Source organism: Giraffa tippelskirchi, chromosome 4 (assembly GCF_054371585.1).
Source record: "Giraffa tippelskirchi isolate mGirTip1 chromosome 4, T2T-mGirTip1v1.2.pri, whole genome shotgun sequence".
Taxonomy (NCBI): domain Eukaryota; kingdom Metazoa; phylum Chordata; class Mammalia; order Artiodactyla; family Giraffidae; genus Giraffa; species Giraffa tippelskirchi.
In genome coordinates this window covers 80,748,316-80,771,284 of record NC_137278.1, presented here as the reverse complement: position 1 = coordinate 80,771,284, position 22,969 = coordinate 80,748,316, and the positions used below count along the sequence as shown (strand labels likewise).

Here is a 22,969-nt window from a genome sequence, read left to right as displayed (position 1 = left end):
TACTCATATTTTTTTCAAAATGTGAGTGCTGCATTAACCTAACTGGTGACTGAAAATAAGCACTCTCATAGAAGGTATTTTTATGGCTGTAAATTTGACACTAGCATGGCAACTTTCTCCATGAACCTGAACCATGCCAACTATGTTCTGAGAATACCATTAAAATTCCCCTTCGGGTAATGTGAAATGTGGCCCTTAGATCCGGGCGAGTTCAAAAGACAGAGTAAGACTCATAAATGGAAAACCCAAAAGAGAATGAAAACACCCAGGTTGTTCTGCTTTTAAGAATAAGAGTGTTACTGATAAAACCACTCACATTTTAATAACAAATAAGAACTCAACTTTTTTTAAGCTGAATTTTAATGAGTAAAAATAAATCCCTCACAAATGAAGTTTACATAATGACCTATGGCTCAAAATGAAGTTTTAATTTTTCTTGCTCACATGATTTTTTTCCCTTCTCTGTTCTGATTTCTCTCAGTTAAGCTTTCATGACAGTTAAAAACAACTGGTATTTCTCCTCATGCCCCTATCTCACTCTAATAAAAAGCAGGAAAGAAACAGATTAAAAGAACTGTATTAAATGTTCACTTTTGTGTTATCAGATGAATTTCATTCATTCCAGGGCAGTCAGAGAGAGAAAAAAAAAACCAGGCAGGTTGGCACATTGACACTCCAAACTGTGCCAGGAGTGCCCACTGCTTGGTTAGCAATACTCAGTCTGGAAAATGTCCCTAAAGGTGTGTGTGGCCGCAGCTGACTCAGCAGAGCCTGCCCTGGGCTCCTTCCCCAGGGCGCCCCTGTGCACTGCAGCTGGGTGTAGAAGTGCTGCGATCAGTTCCCAGCTGAGCAAGCAGGTGAGGAGTGAGAACTCTCCGCAACAGGTCTTTACTGTGTGGTGACAAGTTTCACAATCATGCTGATGATCCGTGACCCTCGAGGACAGGTGCACAGATCTATGCTTGGATTTTTTATCTTATCCTGGAGGAGCTGGTCAAGTTCACAACGAAGTTCCTTTACTAATTCAGCCACCTAAAATGAAAGTTGCGATATAAGCAGTGCTTGAACCACCAGGGGAGGAAAGGTGGTTAAAGGAAATTCTCCAGTTGTGATGATCATTGTTCTAGGTCTCTGCTATTAATTCCACGGGGGGAGAACGAAACATTTTTTTTTTCCTCTAAAAGTGCTCCTAAAGTTTCTTGATGCAATTATAGGAACATACAGCTCTGTAGTGTACTAACTGGGGACCATTTTAGAAAGGCTCCTCTGTCACATCTCACTTAAAGAAAAGAATAAATCCAGAAATGGCTTTTATGCAGTGTTCTGCATGTTAAAGCTTGGTCAACTTTACAATTAGCTCCCAGAGGAGAAGCAGGAAAATGGAAATTTTAAAATGGCGGACATTAGACCAAAAAATCTCTTTAACTTTGGAATTTTTATGCTTTGGTTGGTGAGGAGGTGGGGTGGGAGATAGCACCACATTGCTTGTGCGGATGTAGTGCCACTGTGGACATCTTGCTAACATCTGTCTGGCTTCTCCACTGTGTGGCAACCCTGAAGTAGACACTCTGATCTAATCAAATAGGCTCATGCCATGCACCAGAGTGAATGGTTCAGGGGATCCAGGCCTTAGAGGCTATGACATTCTTCAGCGACAGGAACCGGTTTAGAAGAAGAGGTGTGCTTTCAGGAAGGCAGCATTCTGTCTCCACTTTTGGGCAGTACGTGCTGCATGGACATGAGGCTAGGGCTCAAAACCTTCCAGAGATTTCCTAACGATAAAATCTCAGATCTTTACTGTGGATTACAAGGTCCTACATGACCTGATCCCTGCCTGCTTATCCCAACTCTTCTGTCACCATCCTATACCAGGGGCCAGCCACGCTTTTGTTGTTAAGCAGTTGAATCAAACCAACCCTGCCTGGCCCTCTTGACCTGTACTGTCCCATGTGGCTAATCTCATGACACATGAAATGTGCTTGGTCTAAACTGAGATGTACTGTGACTATAAAACACACACCAGATTTTGAAGACTTAGTATGAAAAAGGATATAAAAATCTCAACTTTTTATATTGATTACATGATATAATTAAAACTGTTTAATGTTTTATGCTATATAAAATATATTAAAATTATGCTATATAAAATACATTAAAATTAATTTCACCTATTTACTTTTTTTAAATGTGGCTACTAGAAAAATTATTAGGTATGTGCCACATATATTTTTCCTAGACAGTGCTGCTTTAGACTTTAAAGGGAATTCACTGGTGTATTTCACTGTAATGTTTGAATTGGTGTTTCTGCCCCCTGCAATAGAAGATTAGAAGATTTCCAACAGATGCAAATGTTAAAATTTTTTCTTGAATATAGTCTCCCTTAAATGTTTTCTAGAGACTCCATATACTGAATAATTTGAGACCTGAGAATAAAAATATTTAGACACATTATCTTTTTTTTTTAATGGTGGCTGTGGAATCAGGGTAATTTTTCCTTACTTCTGCTCATCTATGTTTTCTTTGAATCTATATTTCTATAACAGAAAGCTCCAACACCTCACTCACAGCTTCTGTCCTTTCACACAACTGTCCTGGGCTTTCCCTCCCAGGGCACTTCTTCAGCTCTTACTACAGCTCCACCCCTGGCCTTACTTCAGCCTCAGTCTTGCTCAGTGTCCCCTGCACACGCGTCATTCACTCTAACTCAGCTCTGTTGTCCTTGTTCCCTGAAGGAATGCCCTGTATTTCATATCATCTGAGCCCCTTATCCCTTACCTGATGGGAAGCAGCTGCAAAGCGGATCCAACCATCATCCAAGGAAACAACAAACTCTCCCTTTTGGAGCTGCACATTCACTTGGCCTCCTCCAAACAAGACCAGTGGGTACACAGACACCATGCTGCAGTCTCGGATGAACACGCGACTAGTTTTGATCTTCTCATGGTACAGCAGGTAGGGACTGTCAAAGTGTCTGACCTGGAACATGACAGTGATGTCATGGGCGACATAAGCAGAATCCCACCAGTCCCAGGGATTTACCTGTCACCTGTCCAGTGACTCCCCAGATGACCTTCAGCCTGTACCTTCCCCTGAGCTCTAGCCTTGTACTTGCAGCTGCCTACTGGATGTCTGCACCTGGACAGCTAACAAGTATCTTGGACTTCTTATGTTCAAGGGAACTCTCCATTTTCCCATGCTTGTCAGATCCACTATCTCAGTAAGTGAGACTCCCATTCACCCAGTTGCTCAAGCCCCAAATTTAGAAGCATCCTTGATTGCTTTCTCTCCCTCACTCTATCATCACTAAGTCTTGATGGTTCTGTTTTCAAAATACACAATGAACTGACACAGGCTCTCCACTTCTACAGCTACCACCTCGTACAAACCATCATCTCATACAGACCACTGCAGTGGCTTCCTATGTACTTGCCCCTTTGCATCCTCACAGTTTCTTTTCCATACGGTGGCCACAGTGATCTTTTAAAAACCAGTTAGGGCTCAAAACCCTCCTGAGATTTCCCAAGGATAAAATCTCAGATCTTTACTGTGGATTACAAGGTCCTACACGACCTGATCCCTGCCTGCTTATCCCAACTCTTCTGTCACCGCCACCCCTAACCTTCCCCCTCATTTGCACTGGTTGCCTTCTTGCATTTGCCGGAACACACCAAATGTGTTCTCATCTCATGGTCTTTGCACTTATTTCCCCAGCTTGGAATGCTTTCTTTGAGATACCTGCATGACTTGCCCTTTACTTCATTTAGGACCTGTCCAACTGTTTCTCCTCAGAGTTCTTCCCTGGCCACGCTATGTAAAACAGCCCCTCTTGGGAGAGGGAGGGGTAAATTAGGAATATGAGATTAATAGATACCACTGTATATAAAAGATAAACAACAAAGATTTACTGTATAGCACAGGGAACTATAGTCAATATATGTAGTAACGTATAACAGAAGTGAATCTGAAGCTATATACCTGATTTACAATATTGTGTTAATGTCAACTATAGTTAAAAAAAAACCCTCTCCTGTCACTCTCAATCTCTTATGGTTTTATTTTCTAACATCTGTCATTAACTTGAGATTGTTTACTTATTTCTTGCCTGTCTTCCCCTCTAGAACGTAAGCTCCCTGAGGGCAGAGATCATGTCTCCCTAGCTCATCTGCTGTCCTCCATGGCCTACAACAGTGCCTGGCACAGAGGCGCTGGCAGGTACTGACGGGATGCATGGATGACTTAGATTTACTGCAGAAATGGCATGGTAAACTCAGGAGAGGAGTGGAGATAACTTGGGCCCCTGGTTGCTAAGTACACATGCAGTGGAGAGGGCAGATGGTCTAGTCCTCAGACTCTTCTGAGCTTAAGGAGATGTTTTTCATGCTTTGTTGACACTTCATTTAGTAGTTCCAGGTTCTGGAAGTGTGACCAGCCCTCACACTTCAAACTCTCTTCATTCTCTTTTCCTCCATCTCTTTATCGAGGTGAAGCTTTGTTGAACATCTGCCTTCATGCTGGCTAGGCACCATGCTAGACATTGAGAATGTGGAAATGAATAAAATTCAATTCCTGTCTTCAGGAATTTCGAAAGTCTATGAATGAGACATACCATAAACCATAAAAGAATGTGATAAATGCAACAGTAGAAAAACGCATACTATACAGTGGTGGAACAAGAGTAAGGAGCAACTTAGAGAGGAGCACTGGGCTTGAAGGATAAGTAGGAGCCTGCTGGGGAATGAGAATGCCACTCCAGGCACAGAGAACAGTGCGTCCTGTGTCATGGCACTAGGAGATACTGTTGGTAGTCTGGTATTGCCTGGAGCATAAAGAATGACAGAGGAGGGAGCTGGGGCGGGGGGACATGGTCTAAGAAGGGGCTAGATGTGAAAAGTTATAAGAGAGTTTAAAGTAGACCCCACATACAAAGAGACTCAACAGATGAAGAGTTTTAAACAATGATATGACATGAACAAAGGTGTGTTTTGTAAAGGTGGGCTTCCCTGGTGACTCAGACGGTAAAGAATCTGCCTGCAGTGCAGGAGACTTGGGGTTCGAAAGACCCCTGGAGAAGGGAATGGCAGCCCACTTCAGTATTCTTGCCTGGAGAATTCCATGGGCAGAGGAGCCTGGTGGGCTAACAGCCTGTGGTTTAAGAGGCCGCAAAGAAGTGGACATGACTGAGCGACTAACACTTATGACATGATCAGAGGAGTGCTTTGTAAAGGTGACTCTGGAAGCAGTAGTATCAAGGGCTAGAGAGTGAGCACCGGAAGTAAGATTAGTACTTCAGGCAAGAGACAGATGTCTGGGGTCTGAACAGAGGAAATGGCAGCAGGGACAAGAGAAGTGGGCAAATCTGAGATATGTCAAAAAGGTGGAATTGTTGGGACCTGGTGACCAATTAGATTAGCATCAAGAGAAAAGAAGCAGGGTTTATGTGACTCCATGGTTCCAATTTGGTACCATTTCACCAAGATAGGGAACAGAGAGGAGTGAATTCAGAGATAATGAGTTTGGTTTTTCAGCTTTTGAGTTTGAGGCGGCAAGAAGGCACCCAGATGGTGATTTCTAGCAAGAACTCAGAGAAAAAACCAAGGAGGAGAGAGATCTGGAGTCTGTGTCAACATGTAGGTGGCACTTAGAATTACGATGGTGTGCTCTGGTGGTTCCGGAAGAGTATGTGCCCTGCAGTAAGAACGTAAGGACAGGGACAGAACCATGATTTCCAAGCAAGGGAGGAGAATCTAGAAAAGGAGCTAGAAGGGGATGATCAGAGAGACCGAAGTGATATTTCAGAAGCAAAAAACATTAAAGATAGTGTCAAGATGTAGGGAGGTCAGCAGTGTCATATACTACATGAGTCAAGAATGATGAGAAGCTGAAAATTTGTTCCCAAGATTTGACATCTTGCAAGTTATTCACGACTTCTGACGAATTTAGTGGAGTGATGGGAGCAGAAGCCGCCCAGCAAGAGGCTGAAGGAAGAATGAGAGCTGAGAAGGCTGGATCAGAGTATAGGTCAAGGCCTCTTAAGGCACAGATGAAGGCACAGGATTACGTCATGACCTTTTAAGTCACTTCTGCAAAGAAACAATTTTGTATCTGAAAGCAGGCTTGATAGTTCAATTTCTAGCTCATCTGTGCTTATTCAACCTTCCCCAAGTCAGCACCTAAGGACAGCAAGTGATAGAACAAGGTTTGGGTGAATTAAGGGACTGTTTCTCACCCCAGGACCTGCCACATGTAAAAACAGCTGACCCTTGAACAAAAAGGCTTTGAACCATGTGGGTCCACTTAGACTCTGATCTTTTCAGTAGCTAATACTACAGTACTACACAGTCTGTGTTGGTTGAATCCGTGGATGTGGAACCTGACTGTAAGTTCACCCAGACATCCTGACCTGATAGTTCACCGATGAAGGGTGAATGTGTACGTATCCATCGTTCTTGGTGACAAACTTCAACTCATCTGATTTTGGCTGCATTCTGACAGCTCCGGTGCTGGTCTTCTGAAATTTCCCCTCTGGGCTTTTCACCTAAACAATACATAGTTATAAGAAAAAAAATATATATGTATTTCCATTGTAGAGTATATCCCAACACAAAACCAATCTTGTTTGAATGCCTTTGCTGCGTCTTCCCTCTCTCTTTGTTTCCTTTTGAAAGCAGTATAAGCATGCTTGCTTTCTTTTTTTTAAACCATGAAGAAGTGTGGATGTAAGTGCAGTAGTCCTGGCTGACTATACTACACACCAGCCACATGGGGGAGAAACTACGCTGATGTTTCAGGTGGGCACTGAGTATCGGGGAAAGAGACCCTGCTGGCAGCACTGGCCAGGAATCCGCTGACACTCCAATACCAGTCCAATACTTCCAAATGAATTTTTCAAAACAGTTAAAAAAAAAACTCTATGAATGAATAGATTGTTTCACTTGAAACAACTGAAAAGCTTATGTGCACACACATACCCCATATTTACTGTAGAAAGTAACAGTACTGTGTAACACAGGGAACAATATTCAATATCTTACAGTAACCTATAATGGAAAATAGTCTGAAAAAATATATATAACTGAATCACTGTTCTACACCTAAAACTAACACAATATTGTTAATCAACTATACTTCAATAAAAAATACATATATACTAGGAAAAATCTCTTGTAATCTCATGATTAAGAAATAATATTTGAGAAACACTTTAGTTTTCTATTAGATTTTTACAATATAGAAATGGAGACAAACAAATGATATAAAATATATACCAAAACTAATATAGGATCATTTTCTGTATTTTCATAAAACATAATTCTAAATTAGCACCTCACTGTAATGACATATAATAATTTAACTAATAAATTCCCTATTATTGGAGTTTCAGATCATTCATTCTAGTGCTGTTTATAATTGCAAACATTCTCCTAGCTCTATCTTTACATAAATATGCAATTATTTTCTAATAATAAATCCTTAGAAATGAAACTGCTATCTAGAAAGGGTGTATCAATTTATACTCTTACCAAGAGTAGAAATGTTCATCAAAAAAAATTGTCAAATCACAATCACCCAAAGTCTATAGTTTACATTAGGGTTCACTTTTATTGTTGTATATTCCAAGGGTTTGGTCAAGTGTGATACGTATCTATCATTATGGTATCATGCACAGTATTTTTACTGCCCTAAAAAGCTTCTGTGTTCTGCTTATTGATCCCATCCACCCCTGATTTTTTAATTGTCTCCATTGCTTTTACTTTAAAAAAATCATTTGGAGAAGTTGCAAATGGTTTCAAAAGCATGCAAGCACTAAGCAAAACTAAACCATAAATGAATCAACAGATGTCAACTGAGTATATAACAAAAAGTTAAATGAGAAGTGCTTTAGTGCTCTGACAAATTCACATTCTAAGTCTGACAGGGACGAGATGATCAAACCTCAAGTAAAAGTCCAACAGTCCATTCAGGTATGGTTTCCAGAAGAGATCATAGATGGCCCATGGCAAAGCACTGACTTGATTTTGTTCTTATCTAATTTTAGTCCAGAGTAGAGGGCATAATGGGAGTTGTAGCAGAACCAAATTTCGACCTAACCCTAGGTTAGTTATGCACAGACTGGCTGACAGTGACATTTATGCCCATTGATTTCTGGAATGTCATGTCAGAAGGATTAAAAAGGCACCTTATTTTATATAATAAATGTGTTCTTGAAGATTCTGTATCTAAACACACTTGGGGAAATGAAGGATTGGAAATATAAACTAAGTTTAAAAGGCCGAGTGTGTGTGTGTGTGTGTATCTTTAGATGATTAATGTAAGTGTCTTAACTCACATCTCTTCAGTACAAATCAAACAAACAAGAAGTGGGAGGACCAGGAAAACATTCTGTTACCTGCACTACATTTGGATACAGAGCAGCACACAGCATTGCTGATATCAGCTTGGGGTTCTCGGCATTTGAGTTTGCCTGGGAGAGAAATACAGCGTTAACCTTATAAATAACGTGGCTATTTCCGTCTGTGCCTTGGAATTTATTATTATATTTCTTTTGACTTCTATCTTAAAAGCATCTGAAAAATTATTTCTAAGAAAGCAATCTACTGGACTACATTCACACAGGACCCATTCCAAGAAGCCCACAATTACTTTCAAGATCTCTGCAAAGCAGTTGTAAAGCCAGTGTTCCTAAGATTAGTGGAGAGAAGATTCTGGTTGGTGAGATGTTCACAATTTCCATAAAGTATTTACTGCACTGAGAGTGACATCAGGTTCATCTTGAATTGTTCCTCCTATAGTTAAATATAAAAGTATCCTTGGTTTGAAAAAGGCTAGTCTGATTAAGAAGACGTTATTGGAAAGTCTGCTCTATCTCTGATGGACTCACCAAAAATCAATGTAAATAAAACAGAAACAGCAGAAGTAACAAGAAACAGAAAAACCCTTGTTTTTATGAGTGTTAGTTGACATTTGTGGAAAGAAGGAAATCAAGAATGCCACTAACCTGTTGCTCCTAGGGCTTAAGTGAAGAAGGCCTACAGATATTCCTCAGGTAATAGACTAAGTATATGATCATTAAAGAGAAATAAGAGCTAATTGCACACACTTTACCTCTTCTCCTGTGGCATCCAATATACCATCTCCTCCTCCTTGGGCCCTTTTCTCAATTTCCCTTGCTCGGAGTCCCTCCTTAACAAAGCCTATGTCCGATAACAGTTCAGTGAACTGTCGTTTCAGGCTTGCCATTTCCTGAAACAAGTGGAGAAAGTCTTTAAGCAGAGACACTGACACATCACAGGCAAGAATGACTACAAAAATGAATTACCTCAGTGGACAATGGACTCATGGGTCTACCAGACAAGTATGAAGAATATCTTGTCTGTTCATTCCCAGAAGGGCAGTTTTCACTTATACAAACCAGCAGACAGACTAAAACTGTTACACAGAAATTCACAAATTTCAGAAAACCCAAAGATCATTTAATTGTAAATGATGTTTAAAAAAAAAAATTAACCGGATTTTGCACAGGTCTGATGTTTTCTGGCAACGCTTAGGACAGCCGGAAATGTAGTTTACTGTGTTTGGAACCCTAACGCAAGGTGCTGTGACCCTGTTCATTTTTCCTACTTCCTTTCTCCTGGGGTCCTTATAGTGCTTTCTCTGAGCTTAAAGTGGTTGGTGTTCTCTCTCAATGGATGCAGAATACCCACCTCAGAAACGTTCCCTTTCTCTTACCCTGTGGACTTGCTGGCTCACATTTTCCCCTGGGAATAGGAATACTATTAAGTGGTTTAGATTTACACACTCTTTCTGTAGCTGAGCACAAGTGTGAGAATGAAAAGCATAAACCTCTTTTTGGCTTCTGTTCAAATATTGGCTGTCTTATCAGACAACACAGAAGCACATGACGCCAATCAAAGGAATGGAAGGCTAAGCAATGGTACTTCGTCTCTGATGACAATTTAAGTGTTTTCTTGGACTGTCTCAAGTACAGATGGATAACATGGCAAAAATACAACTGGAATTCAAATATCCCAGAGTTCTATTTCATGACAAGCTTTTACTGATATCTTATTAAAACTAATTCTACACTCTAAGCTGGAATTTAGTGAAAAGAGGTAATGGATGAACCTCATAGATCACTGAAAAATCTAAATACAGCCTAAGGAAAAAGATTAAATTTAGTAAATATATATATATATATATATATATATATAATTTAAAAGATACTTTTTACACTTAAAAAGTCTTAAGGACTCAAGGAAATATTTATTATTGCACTTTACATATAAAATACCTTTAGACCAGTGGTTCTCAACCTTTGCAGCATATGAGAATGACTTGTTGAATTCACAACAAGGAGAATAAACAGATGCTCAGGCCCTACCCCTAGAGATCCAGATGTAACTGGCCTGGGGTGGAATTTGGGCATTTTTGCATTTTTTTTTAAGCTTCCTCAGGTGAATCTAATGTGTGGCCATGATTGAAAATCACTGCTTTTGTTATACTTAGATTAAAGCCAGAGCCTCTGTCTTCTCCAGATGTCTCTTTGTAGTACACCTAAAGGCAGAGAAGGAGGAAGGCAAATACTGGGATGGTTTTGAGATCTCTTACTTCACTGTCAATAAACAAACTCATTCATTCATGCATTCAGTGAATTTTACTGGGTGTCAACTGTGTTCTAAGTACTCTTCTAGGCACTGGGGATATAGTACAGAAGAAAACATAAAATCTCTGCTCTGACGGTCCTTAGGGGGTACAGAGGTAACTAGTTGTCAGGTATGAACATTATTTTTGTGTTCTAATCCAAAACATCATCTAATATGGAAAGAAAGTCCTTCCACCTCCCTAGCCTCAAAATTTGAGTGAAATGGAGGCTCTATAAATATATACACCGTTATTATTCTGGATTTTCATGCTACTATGGAAAGGGGCCTAAAATATTGTCACAACAGAAGACAAAGCCCTGTCTATTATTACACAGAAGATAATAAACCTTTCTCGTGTACTCATTATTGACATAGGAGCCTCTGATAGACAGAAGAATTAATAAAGAAAATCTAGTTCACTATTTGTTCTTTGGTTTTAGGGAGAAGGTAAGGGGCTTGGGGATGGTCATAGATCCCTTTCAGACTTGATGAAAGCTATGTTCTCTTTCTCCAGAATAGTGCACATATGTTATAAGGGCGTGACTTTGCAAACAATTTCAGGGGGTTATGGATCCAGGTTAAGGATGTTTGGTATAATCACTGAAAAAAGTGACTCTAGTAAGCAGTAATCTTCAGAATGGCTACATTTCCATAGCCTCCACGTAAGTTAAACACAGATTCACTGAGAAGAGGAAAAACAGGTGAATTGAAAGGTTCAGCACAGAAGGCCTGATGTCATAGTTCAGGAGTCTGTTTTACACAGCTGGTGAAGCCAAGCATATTCCAAAAATAATATCTTCAATGTCAAGGTAGGACAAGCAGGATAAAGTTGCAGCACCCTCTGGTGCGCTACTACTACAGAAAATGAATGAAAACAAATTTCCACAGAAACAACTCACCTGAAGAACTCTTCCTGACAGGAAGTTTTGTCTGCAGTAATTATAACTTGCACGCATGCCTTCTTTCATACTTAGTTGCCATCCCTAAATTTTGGGAGAAAATCAAAATGTTATTCTGTTTTTAGTGTCAACTCTGGTAATAAACCTCAGCTATTAGCTTATATACTTACCTTATATGCTCGTAGAAGGGCCAGATAATCACTGTTTGCAAATGCAAATTCTAGCTTTTTCTGGTTAGCTTCCTCTTTTTTATCCCAGGGAGATACCTGAAGGAAGAAAACCAGGTTTGAAGGACACATTGTATCCAAGGTTTCAAGTGGCACTTTGCTACTGCTGAAGTCAGGTGCCTTGGGAAGTGTGTTGTGTGGGTCAGGGTACAAAGTGGGTGACTGGTTAAAAGTAATTATGGTGGTTAAGTGCCAAGCCAACAGTCCTAATTGTCTGTGTGAGTCCGTCTGCCCACTCAAAATAACCTCTATTGGGTCTTTTACTTCCTACTGGCAAGATGTCAAAGAGCTACTCATTCTAAAAGCTATATCTAAAATCCAAGATTCTGTTAACTCTGTGATATCTTCATTTTACAGACTCTTTTTCATCTTTTATACTTTTAAGTCTCCCCTATTTCTATACCCATAATTCATGCTTTTTCCTCTTAAAAATACAGGTTCTCCTTTTCCCCAGAAATTAGTGACATTAGCTGAGAACTTAATTTTCACTGCCTTCTTTCACTGTAATATACACATGTATCAATACAAGGTATACATGTATCAATACAACATACACATGTATCAATATTAAAGATACCAGCATGTTACACTGAGGCCCTAGTATCACACTGAAAGTCATTCTAAACCAACTATGGTGCTTCTTTCTAAATTTGTATATCTGCACACCTTTATAGCTAACACAATAATATTAAAATTTTATTTATTTCTACTTGAAAATAAACTTTCTTCTGTTTTAGGAAGGCTAGTGGGGAAAGGATTACATTTAGGAATTAATATTACGCTCACAGAACCCAGCAAAAGACAGGTGTTCAGTTTTGGCAAAGGGTGACACCAGTATTTCTAATGAACAATTTCTATATTCCAGTAAAAGAAAACAGTCAATGAGAGGTTATTTAGATTATGTGAGAATAGGCAGTAGAGGTCTTGCTTACATCAATACTGACTGTATGTTGCTGAGTAAGCTACATCACCTAGTCTGGACCTTGGTTTTGTTATCTGTTATTAAATGAAGGGGCTGAAATAAGATCTTTTTGTAGATCTGTGAGTTTACAATTCCATGAAGTATAACATTAAAACTGAAGAAAATTATTACATCTATCTATTCCCCATCCATCTGAGATATGCCCTGGTGAAAATAACGTCAGAGTGACACTCTACCCAATAACAGCTGAATATTCATTCTCAAGTCTACAAGGAATACTTTCCAAGACAGAGCATATGCTTAGCCATAAAACAAAGATCGTAATAAGTTTTAAAGGACTAAAATAATTCAAAGTATATTCTCTGACCACAACAGAATGAAATTAGAAGTCAATAACAGGAAAAAATTGGGAAACTCATAGATGCATGGACATTAAACAACACATGCCTAAATAACCAATGAGTCATAGAAGAACTAAAAAAGGAAATTAGAAAATACTTGAAATGAATGAAAATGAAGACACAACATACCAAAACTTATGGGATGCAGCTAAAGCCATCCATAGAAGAAAATTTATAGCTGTATATGTCTATATTAAAAAAGAAGAAAGATCTCAAATCAATAACCTAACCTTTCACTTTAAGACACTGGCAAATGAACTAAAACTGAAACAAATAGAAGACAATAAATCACAGAAATTAATAAAATAGAGAACAGAAAACAGTAGGGAAAATCAATGAAATCAAAAGCCAGTTCTCTGAAAAGATCAACAAAATTGACAAACCTTTAGGCAAGCTGATCAAGAAAAAAAGAGAGAAGGCTCAAATTACTAGAATCAGAAATGAAGAGGGACATTACTACCAAGCTCTTAGAAATAAAAAGGACTATAAAATACTATGAATGTTTGTATGTTAATAAGTTAGATAATTTAGCTGAAATAGACAAATTCCTAGAAAAATGCAAATGACTCAAAAAGAAACAGATAATCTGAATACACCTATAACAAGTGAAGAGGTTGAATTAATTATTAAAAAACTAACCACAAAGAAAAGCCCAAGTAACTTCACCACTGAATTATAACAAGCATTTAAAGAATTAATTCTTCACAAAATCTTCAAAAAAAAAAAAGTTGGCAAGAACACTTCCCAAATATTATGTGGCCAGTATCACTCTGATACCAAAGCCAGATAAAGACCTCACAAGGAAGGAATACTACAGACCAGCATCTCTCATAAATATGTAAAAATCCTCAAAACGCTAACAAAAAGAACAAAGTTGGAGGACTCACACTTCCTTATTTCAAAACTTAACTACGAAACTATTCGAGTTTTGTATTTTGAATCAAGAGTGTGAAACTGGCATAAGTAGACATATAATTCAATGAAATAGAATTGAGAATCCAGAAATAAAACCATGTTATTTATGGTTAACTGATTTTTTTATAAGATGCAAAGACCATCCAATGGGGAAAGAATAGCCTTTTCAACAAATGGTGATGGGACAACTGGATAGTCACATGCAGAAGAATGAAGTTGGACTCTTCACATTATATACAAAAACTAACTTAAAATGGAGTGAAAACCATAATGTAAGAGCTGAAACTATAAAACTTTTATGAAAAAATATACAGGTAAATTTTCATTACTTTGGATTTGGCAATGAATTCTTAACCATTACAGCAACAGTTTGAGCAACAAAAAACTAAATAAAATGGAATTCATAAAAATAAAAACTTTTGTATTTCAAAGAACAGATCAAGAAAGTGAAAAAGGCAAACCACAGTACAGGAGAAAACATTTGCACATCACGTGTCTGTTAAGGAACTTATATCCAGAATATAGAAAGAATGCTTAGAACTCAATAATAAAGGGACAAATAACCCAATTAAAAAATGAGCAAACTATCTGAATAGACATTTCTTGTCAGATATACAAATGGACAAGAAGAAAATGAAAAGATGTTTAATATCATTAGCCATTAGAGAAATACAGATCAAAGACCACAAATTCACAGCATGTAGGATAGTTAAAAGAAAAAAGTCAGATAATAGTAAGTGTTAGTAAGGATGTGGAGAAATTACAATCCTGATAAAATGCTGGTGAAGTGTAAAATGCAGCTACTCTAGAAGAGTCTGGAAGTTCCTCAGAAAGTTAAATAAACAGCTAGTATTTGACCAAAGTATTTCACTTCTAGGTCTTACACCTAAGACAAATGAAAACATATGTTCACATAAAAACACATACATGCAAGTTTATAGCTAAAGATGGAAACAATCCCAAATGTCCTTCAAGTGCTGCATGGATAAATGAAATGTGGTACACCCATATAAAGGAATATTACTTGGCCATAAAAGGAATGAAGTACTCAGTTCAGTTCAGTCACTCAGTCGTGTCCGACTCTTTGCGACCTCATGAACTGCAGCACGCCAGGCCTCCCTGTCCATCATACATGCTATAACATAGATGAATCTTAAATGCGTTAGGCTAAGTGAAGAAGTTGATCAAAAAACACTATATATTATATTGTTTCATTAATATGAGATGTCCAGAAGAGGCAAATCTATGAACACTGAAAGCTAGCTGGTGGTTGCCTGGGGATGGAGGAATTGGGGAGATTAGAGAGAAATAAGAGAGTGACAAATAAGTTTTTTATGAAGTGATAAAAACATTCTAAAACTGACTAGGGTGATGACTGCACAATACTAAAAACTACAGTGCACTTTAAATGGGTGAATTGTATTTCAATAAAGCTGATAAAAATGTAGTCCAATGTATTTATTGTTTTTTAAAATCATGCAGGGACACTTTTATTTTTTGATTTTACTATAATGGGCAAGTAAAGGAGATACAGAAAAAGCATATTTAGATGATTTAAATAAACTGGATCTCTAGTTCTTAATCTACTTGGGGCATGGATTTCTTTGAAGAACTGATAAAAGTTTTAGACATTGTGCCTTGAAAGATTCACATATAATACACTCAGAAGAAAAATTTTAAGGGCTCACATAACCCTGAAGCACCCCCATGGTTCCCTTAGACACTTATGGACTCCAGCTGAGATGAATGCTGTTTACTTACAAAAGGAGACTTAAAAGCTAAACTGGCAGCAATGGTGAGAGCAGGATCCAAACAGCGGAAGATAGACCCAAAGAGCATTAGTTTGCCGATTCTCACATCTACAGGCAGAGAGGCCAAGTGATACCCTAGAGGGGTCAGTGTTTCGTCTGGAGTTAATGCTCCCAAGTCTCGTAATCGTATTTTTGAGGCACGGAGAGAATCAGTGTGCGGGGGTTCAATGAGCCGAGAGAACACAGACTGGAGATTATGAGTGCTAAACATCTCTAAAATTTTAATTCTGAAAGAAGAAAACAAAACAATTTGTCAATTTTATTTCTGGTGGGATGACACAAAGAAGTAAGCTTCTGCCATGAATGAAAAAAATGTATAATTTCCCAAATATATGCTTTTATAAACCAAACAATGCTAGTTCAAATAAATTTAAAAAAAACCCTCTTATGTCTTGTACTTCTCCTAGCAATAAATTGCAGAAACACTTTCAGATTCTGAAATTTACTGAGATTCAGAATATATTTCTCTCTATACACTTCCAAAATACTTCTCTCTGTAACAGTGGATTCAAATAACAAAATAACATTGAAATGATCCACCTACTCTCTTTCCCACATCTGAAATTGCACAGCAATTGTTTATGAAATTAATGTGCATTGTGTCCTGCCTGTGGCAGCTCTTGAAAAGCTGTTTCTAAATTATGAATTTAGGTAATTTTGGAAAGAGAAAAATTTAATATGTAAAAAGTTTATTTCACTTATAATTCCTTTACATTTTTACTAATGTAATAGAGGGACCTCAAAATACACCAACTGGATAAAAGAAGAGCATAATATCTTTGTACAAGCAACTTTTTCCCCTTTGGGGTAACATTTTATGGGCATTCTCCCTCAAAATAATGACTCGGTCAAAGGGCATGGATAGCTTTAGAGTTCTTATATAATGCTATGCAAATTTTCAGAAAGGCTGAACCAAAGGTTTTCCAGCTTCAGTAACGTCAAGTTTAGTCATTCATTCACTACATTCTATTTTATGATATTTGTTCTTGTTTGTTCACCAGGTAAATAATGGTGTTTCAAGTTGCTTTTGTTCACTTTGTTCTAATTGATAATGAGGGTGCAGATTTTCCCCTGTGATGATTTAATATTGGTGCTGCCCTAGCAGAAATTTCTTGGTAAGTTAGATTACTTTCTTGACTTATAAGTGTTATTCTTAAGCTCTATTTTAAGGCCATCCTCTGCAATGCAAGAGATCTTGATGTGAAGCAATATGGTAAAGGCAACACTCAAGAGCTCTTTGCAAATGAATGAGTTCATCCAAGTGCACGCTTAGCAAAACCACGGAACGTAGGGTGAGAAACACTGGGACCTTTCGGAAGCAGGACACGAGGACCCACGTGTACCTCAGACAGAGCTGTTCCAATGGCACTCTTTGTATTTCTGGTAGCTGCTGCTTTAGAAGTTGGTGATTGAAGTGATGGCTGGTGAATAAATGGAAGCAGACCCCAGACGCTACACGACCTGCTCGACCTTTTCTTTGCAGGGCATTGGCTTGAGAGACAAAAGTATCCTCTAAACTTTCCATCCCTTTGCTGGCATCATATCTATAAAGTAAAGGAAAAGGTAAAAAGGAGTTACTTTATAAAAACGTGGCCAAGATTTTATTTGGCATGAACAGATCAGATGAACTGTTCTAGTTCTGTTGAAGGACAGTGTCCCGTGTGTTCTGGGATAGTTGAGTGCTAAGTGTTAATTTAAATGGCTTCTTTAGTATGTACCACATTCAGTTTTTTTATTCAACTTAAAAAAATTATTTTTCATTTATTTTTGACAAATAAAAATTATATATATTTAAGGGGTACAATGGGATGTTTTGATATATGCACACTTCATGAAATGATTACCAATCTTCTGGTAATTAACATATCCATCACCTCCCATACCAATTCTTTTTCATTCAAATACATGTAAAGCATATGAATGAAAAAAGAAAAATAATTATTTCTAAGGTAAAATTTTAAACTTTCACCTCTGTTTGGGGGGGGGGATGTAAGATTCATGGCCCTAGCTATAGAAATACTCATATATCTACAGAGTTTGCATAAAGATTTTTTCAAACAGTAATCTACATAGCTTAATAGCATTAGCCTTTAACAGCTGTGTTGCTCCAATTGAGGCATCTTTAGCCCCTCGTTTACATCACCAAAAGAGGATACCTCTTTTCTTTCATTTTCCCAGAATCGATGACATAGACAACATCATCAATGGTTATGGATGTCTCAGCAATGTTGGTGGAAATTATAATCTTAGTCACACCCATAGGAGGTTTTACAAACACAGCCTGCTGCTCTTCACTGGATAAAGATGAATGAAGTGGGTGAATAACACATCTAAAAAAATAAAAATAAAAACAAAAACATATTGAGTGTTTTAGCACAAAACACTGAAATCAGGTTATAATGGGTGGATTTCTATTAAAGCAATATGACTCCCAAAACGAGCAGCTTTTCCACAACCTGTCCTCAAGATCCAAGTCTTCTAAGTGAAAAGGCTTTTCCTGACCCTTACGAAGTACTTACTGAGTTCTATGAACTAAAAACCTTGCATCAACTTGGGAAAAACTGGAGTGTAATTCAGTAGTAAATAATTAATAAGAATAAATAGTTGATATTCTACAAGTAACCCAAGCCCAGTGCACACTAACCAAACAAGAATTTTTTTTTCCCTACACTTAATTCCAGAGAGAGACAGAGACAGTGATGTATGCTAAGAAACTGTATTCTTCTATTTCTAGGGGATGTTCATCTGTCAAGTAGTTGTCCCCTTAGATATGAAGATATACCCAGTGTTTTCTGCTACTGGAAAAGGAACCACTGAAAATCATTTTTTCTCAAAATGGTAGCATTTCTTTGTTGTTATTAACACTGGCTTCTTTAATCCCTGGTATCTGGCAACTGAAATAGCAGCTGACCATTGAACAATCCAGGGATTAGGGAGAGCCAATCCTCTGTGCAGTCAAAAACCCACGTATAATTTATAATCAGTCCTTTCTTATGCCGTTCCTCTGTACCTATGTTTCTGCATCCATGGATTTAACCAACTACAGATCATGCAGTACTACAGTATCTACCATTGACAAAAAAATCCATGTATAAATGGACCCGTGCAGTTGAAACCCATATTGTTGTAGGGTTAACTACACATGCAATTTTGCTGAGATACTATGCTAAGTGAAGAGAAACTTTTTTATATAATGGGATAGAGATACGAGTTGACTTTCTGGAACAAACTGCTTTGTCTATTCCCAGCTGGCATAAACAAACATATTCTTGAGGAGTGACACCAGGGTCTAAAGAGGGTGACGACAGTCAAAGAGAGCTTTCGGTAATTCATTTTCACATATAACTGCAATAGATGATTAAGAAAATAAAAAGCAATTACTTACCGATTACTACGTCTATTGTTGAAAAGAGAATTAGACTGGAGCTGTTCATATAGCATTTTGATTTCTGCTAGTCCCGGTAAAAATACAAGTATAGCACCTGGGTATATAAAAAGAGTTGAACCATAAAAAAGGCTGAGCCCTGAAGAATTGACACTTTTGAATTGTGGTGCTGGAGAAGACTCTTGAGAGTCCTTTGGACTGCAAGGAGATCAAACCAGTCAATCCTAAAGGAAATCAACCCTAAACATTCACTGGAAGGACTGATGCTAAAACTGAAACTCCAATAATTTGGCCAGCTGATGAGAAGAGCTAACTCACTGGAAAAAAACCTGATGCTGGGAAATATTGAAGGCAAAAGGAGAAGGGGACAATAGAGGATGAGATGGTTAGATAGCATCACAGACTCAATGGAAATGAACTTGAGCAAACTCTGCAAGACAGTGAAGGACAGGGAAGCCAGGCTTGCTGCAGTCCATGGGGTTGCAAAGAGCCAGACACGACTTAGTGACTGAACAACAACATATAAAAAGAATCAATCTGATAGATGCAAAAAAGAAAAAACTATTATAGATTATAATTTTTAATGAAAAATGTAATAATCTGAGACTTTTTCACCATCAATTTTCTCTTCTTTGTAAAGTGAAAGTCACTCAGTGATGTCCGACTCTTGTGACCCCATAGACTGTAGCCCGCCAGGCTCCTCTGTCCATGGAATTTTCAAGGCAAGAATAACGGCGTGGGTTGCCATTTCCTACTCCATGTCTTTGTAAAGTCCCCAGGGAATTAAGTGGAAAACAAACTTTAAAATATATTTTCTGACTTAATAACTAAAAAATGAATGAGGTACTGTATCTTTCTAAAACAGAAAAAAATATGATGTGTAGAAAAATATAATGCCTTACATTACATAAGAATCATTAGCAAAGCTCGTTAAACATACCTTTTCAATGCAGTGGCTCTGACATTCTCTTTCTATAGAAAGAGTTATCCTTCTAATCTTATAAGACAGGACGACTCTTCTCTACATTACTAAGTAAAATCCATAAACATTTCACTGGAAATGAGAAAAAGGAGCTATAACTGGCCAACCAATCTGGTAATCTAAATTCAGATATATGTTGAAGAGGCTGTACAGAAACTAACCATGCCATAATAATGGCTTATGGGTTTAAAATTTTTACATTAAAGATAATAAACAGTGATAACTGATTATAGTGTATTTCTGTGTCAAGTTCAGTCACTCATCAATAGACACCTTTTGTGCTTCATTCAGAGAGGAAACTGACACTCTTCAATAGCCCCTCCTTTAATCTCACAAATATTTATTGGGTCCTTTGTCAGCTCTGTGCTAGGTACAGTTCAGTTCAGTCGCTCAGTCGTGTCCGACTCTTTGCGACCCCATGAATTGCAGTACGCCAGGCCTCTCTGTCCATCACCAACTCCCAGAGTCCACCCAAACCCATGTTCATCGAGTCGGTGATGCCATCCAACCATCTCATCCTCTGTCGTCCCCTTCTCCTCCTGCCCCCAATCCTACCCAGCATTAGGGTCTTTTCCAATGAGTCAACCCTTCGCATGAGGTGGCCAAAGTATTGGAGTTTCAGCTTCAACATAAGACCTTCCAATGAACACCCAGGATTGATCTCTTTTAGGATGGATTGATTGGATCTCCTTGCAGTCCAAGGGACTCTCAAGAGTCTTCTCCAACACCCCAGTTTAAAAGCATCAATTCTGCGGCGCTCAGCTTTCTTCACCGTCCAACTCTCACATCCATACATGACCACTGGAAAAACCATAGCCTTGACTAGACGGACTTTTGTTGGCAAAGTAATGTCTCTGCTTTTAAATATGCTATCTAGGTTGGCCATAACCTTCCTTCCAAGGAGTAAGTGTCTTTTAATTTCATGGCTGCAGTCACCATCAGCAGTGATTCTGGAGCCCCCAAAAATAAAGTCTGACACTGTTTCCACTGTTTCCCCATCTATTTCCCATGGAGTGATGGGACCAGATGCCATGATCTTAGTTTTCTGAACGTTGAGCTTTAAGCCAACTTTTTCACTCTCCTCCTTCACCTTCATCAAGAGGCTCTTTAGTTCTTCTTCACTCTCTGCCATAAGGGTGGTGTCATCCGCATATCTGAGGTTATTGATATTTCTCCCGGCAATCATGATTCCAGCTTGTGTTTCTTCCAGCCCAGCGTTTCTCATGATGTACTCTGCATATAAGTTAAATAAGCAGGGTGACAATATACAGCCTTGACGGACTCCTTTTCCTATTTGGAACCAGTCTGTTGTTCCATGTCCAGTTCTAACTGTTGCTTCTTGACCTGCATACAGGTTTCTCAAGAGACAGGTCAGATGGTCTGGTATTCCCATCTCTTTCAGAATTTTCCACAGTTTATTGTGATCCACACAGTCAAAGGCTTTGGCATAGTCAATAAAGCAGAAATAGATGTTTTTCTGGAACTCTCTTGCTTTTTCGATGATCCAGCGGATATTGGCAATTTGATCTCTGGTTCCTCTGCCTTTTCTAAAACCAGCTTGAACATCTGGAAGTTCACGGTTCACATATTGCTGAAGCCTGGCTTGGAGAATTTTGAGCATTACTTTACTAGCATGTGAGATGAGTGCAATTGTGCAGTAGTTTGAGCATTCTTTGGCATTGCCTTTCTTTGGGATTGGAATGAAAACTGACCTTTTCCAGTCCTGTGGCCACTGCTGAGTTTTCCAAATTTGCTGGCATATCGAGTGCAGCACTTTCACAGCATCACCTTTGAGGATTTCAAATAGCTCAACTGGAATTCCATCACCTCCACTAGCTTTGTTCGTAGTGATGCTTTCTAAGGCCCACTTGACTTCACATTCCAGGATGTCTGGCTCTAGGTGAGTGATCACACCATCGTGATTATCTGGGTCATGAAGATCTGTTTTGTACAGTTCTTCTGTGTATTCTTGCCACCTCTTCTTAATATCTTCTGCTTCTGTTAGGTCCATACCATTTCTGTCCTTTATTGAGCCTATCTTTGCATGAAATGTTCCTTTGGTATCTCTAATTTTCTTGGAGAGATCTCTAGTCTTTCCCAATCTGTTGTTTTCCTCTATTTCTTTGCACTGATCGCTGAGGAAGGCTTTCTTATCTCTCCTTGCTATTCTTTGGAACTCTGCATTCAGATGGGAATATCTTTCCTTTTCTCCTTTGCTTTTCGCTTCTCTTCTTTTCCCAGCTATCTGTAAGGCCTCCTCAGACAGCCATTTTGCTTTTTTGCATTTCTTTTCCATGGGGATTTTCTTGATCCCTGTCTCCTGTACAATGTCACGAACCTCTGTCCATAGTTCGTCAGGCACTCTGTCTATCAGGTCTAGTCCCTTAAATCTATTTGTCACTTCCATGGTATACTCATAAGGGATTTGATCTAGGTCATACCTGAATGGTCTAGTGGTTTTCCCTACTTTCTTCAATTTAAGTCTGAATTTGGCAATAAGCAGTTCATGATCTGAGCCACAGTCTGCTCCTGGTCTTGTTTTTGCTGACTGTATAGAGCTTCTCCATCTTTGGCTGCAAAGAATATAATCAATCTGATTTCGGTGTTGACCATCTGGTGATGTCCACGTGTAGAGTCTTCTCTTGTGTTGTTGGAATAGGGTGTTTGCTATGACCAGTGCGTTCTCGTGGCAAAACTCTATTAGCCTTTGCTCTGCTTCATTCTGTACTCCAAGGCCAAACTTGCCTGTTACGCCAGGTGTTTCTTGACTTCCTACTTTTGCATTCC

General features: G+C 38.5%; 1 protein-coding gene across 4 annotated transcripts in view; it reads right to left on the bottom strand.

Annotated features, from left to right (window-relative positions):
* Nucleotides 1-407: 407 nt before the first annotated feature.
* Nucleotides 408-22,969, bottom strand: part of DHX57 (DExH-box helicase 57) — a 62,449-nt gene continuing 39,887 nt past the window's right edge. For 2 of the 4 annotated variants that reach the window (XM_081483222.1, XM_081483223.1), the window contains exons 14-24: nucleotides 19,201-19,297; nucleotides 17,972-18,145; nucleotides 17,159-17,359; nucleotides 15,766-16,042; nucleotides 11,710-11,805; nucleotides 11,540-11,623; nucleotides 9,103-9,240; nucleotides 8,387-8,461; nucleotides 6,401-6,535; nucleotides 2,776-2,976; nucleotides 408-1,032 (exon numbers count right to left, since the gene is read on the bottom strand). In XM_081483222.1, coding sequence (XP_081339348.1) covers nucleotides 889-1,032; nucleotides 2,776-2,976; nucleotides 6,401-6,535; nucleotides 8,387-8,461; nucleotides 9,103-9,240; nucleotides 11,540-11,623; nucleotides 11,710-11,805; nucleotides 15,766-16,042; nucleotides 17,159-17,359; nucleotides 17,972-18,145; nucleotides 19,201-19,297 — 1,622 coding nt within the window. In that variant the 3' untranslated portion in view covers nucleotides 408-888. Of the gene's footprint in view, nucleotides 1,033-2,775; nucleotides 2,977-6,400; nucleotides 6,536-8,386; nucleotides 8,462-9,102; nucleotides 9,241-10,240; nucleotides 10,552-11,539; nucleotides 11,624-11,709; nucleotides 11,806-15,765; nucleotides 16,043-17,158; nucleotides 17,360-17,971; nucleotides 18,146-19,200; nucleotides 19,298-22,969 lie in introns of those variants that run through there. The other 2 variants (XM_081483225.1, XM_081483226.1) reach the window with 1 other exon arrangement.